Source organism: Chinchilla lanigera, unplaced genomic scaffold (genome assembly GCF_000276665.1).
Source record: "Chinchilla lanigera isolate Chin_1 unplaced genomic scaffold, ChiLan1.0 scaffold00046, whole genome shotgun sequence".
Lineage (NCBI taxonomy): Eukaryota > Metazoa > Chordata > Mammalia > Rodentia > Chinchillidae > Chinchilla > Chinchilla lanigera.
Window position 1 is genome coordinate 14,623,209 of NW_004955447.1, and position 1,868 is coordinate 14,625,076.

At 38.2% G+C, this 1,868-nt stretch overlaps 1 protein-coding gene across 1 annotated transcript in view; it reads left to right on the forward strand.

Moving 5' to 3' along the window:
• Window positions 1-323: 323 nt before the first annotated feature.
• Window positions 324-1,868, forward strand: part of Aasdh (aminoadipate-semialdehyde dehydrogenase) — a gene marked incomplete at its 5' end in the record, with an annotated part of 24,590 nt that continues 23,045 nt past the window's right edge. The window contains 1 exon segment of the mRNA XM_013518497.1: window positions 324-444. Within this exon segment, the coding sequence (XP_013373951.1) occupies window positions 324-444 (121 nt within the window).

The following is a 1,868-nucleotide window of genomic DNA, read 5'->3' on the forward strand; positions in this document are numbered from 1 at the left end:
TTGTGTGTACATATTTAGCTTCTTTTGTGTTATTCTCCACAGACAGATGAAGAAAGACTTTTCAGGGGGTGCCAGTTAGCCAAGCATATTGTACTGTCATACATGAACTTTTAAAAAACCTTGTATTTCTCTGTGTTGATAAGAATTTAATGCAAAATTTTATAGTACTCAGGATGTTCATTAAAAGCAACATAAAATAGTAATATTTATAAGCAAAGGTGAATCCACGCAAGCATAGGTAATTTTAATGAAGTGAACGATAAAGTGCATAGTAAAATAGAAACACTTACAGGAGGGTGCTGATTCTGTACTTACTTCTTTAGAATTCTCCAGGTTCCTGCTGCATATGCTCCTATTGATCCAGATTCACCACCATCATTAGCAACACATTTTATGAAAAAATGTCATCTCAAGTATATTCTTGTTGAAAAAAAGCACATTAATGTAAGTCTAGGTATTTAAATTACTTTTTGTGTGTTCCGTTTTAAGAGTTCCCTCCTCCCAGGCTTGGTTCTAAATTTACTGGCTCTGGCAGGGTTTCTCAGTAGCACCTCCTAGCCATGACATCCAGAAATGTTCAGACTTGTCAGCTGTCCCCGTCACCTCTGGCCCTCACACTCCTTTGAGAACCACTGCTCTATGGCATGAAAGTGTCTTCCAGCCAAATAACGATGTCTGTGCATCTTTCTGAATTTCCTGTTCCCAAAGTATTTCCTAGACTGGAAACAAATTTATAATACTTGAAACTTTTATCCTTGTATATTTATGGCATTAAAGTGGGAAACGTGAAAGAATTGTAACCAAGTTACATTTGGAAAATAGATTGGCATTTAGACCAGATCTTTCTGCGAAACTACACATTATTATTATTTATTTTTAAGTGACTGTCAGCTAAAGGTGTAGCTAAGAAACACTGCTTTAGGGGCTAGAATGTTTAGTATTTTATGTTCAGCAAGTGATAGCCCATGTTTCATTTTTTTAAAAAGTTGTTGCCAGGCATGGTGGCACACGTCTGTAAACCCAGCACTTGGGTGGCGGAGGCAGGAGGATGGTTGCGTGTTTGAGGGCAGCCTGAACTGCATAGCAAGACCCTGTCTTAAAAAGACAAAAAAAGAAAAAGTTTGTTGTTTATAAAATTCGTATAATAGAAGTTGGCACGTGGAAAGCTCCATAGCAGATCCTTTGCTTCCTATCCCATGATTCTGATGATGTAAGTGTTCTTGCTTCCCTTAAAGAGATATGGAATAAGTATTCGAGCACCTACCACACGGCCGGCACCCACTGCAGCAGTAATTGTCAACCAGAAACAGTTTTGCTTCCTAGCAGATATTTGCCAGTGTCTAGAGATAATTTTGACTGTCATGGTCCAGAGGAGGTGCTATTAGCGTCAATTACGTAGAGATCATGAATGCTGCTGAAAATCCTGCTTTGCTCAAGACAGCCCCTCACAAAGAGTCACATGGTCCCAGAATGTCAGTAGCATGGAGGTCTCTATCTATACTAGATAGAGACAGTGTACTGGGGAGGATGTTGGTATATGTAAGCCCCTCAGCTTTTTACGATCTAGTTAGAGAGAAAAAGTTAATACTCCTGGACCCGTGAGGTCTACGTAGTGTGATATTGTCAAGTAAATACAGACACAGTAAATTTGTAATGGAAAAGCATGATTTTGAGCCAGGCTTTAAGAATATGTAGTCCTTTGTAAATTTATATTTTTTGAATTCTACAGGCCATTCCATAACACACACACATAGAGCAAACACAGACAGAGAACACTACAGGCTCCTGTGTTTATACCTTTTTGTCTTGTTATTTGTATTAATTTCTTTTGTTTGTTGTTTTGTTTTGAGACAGGATCTCACTATATA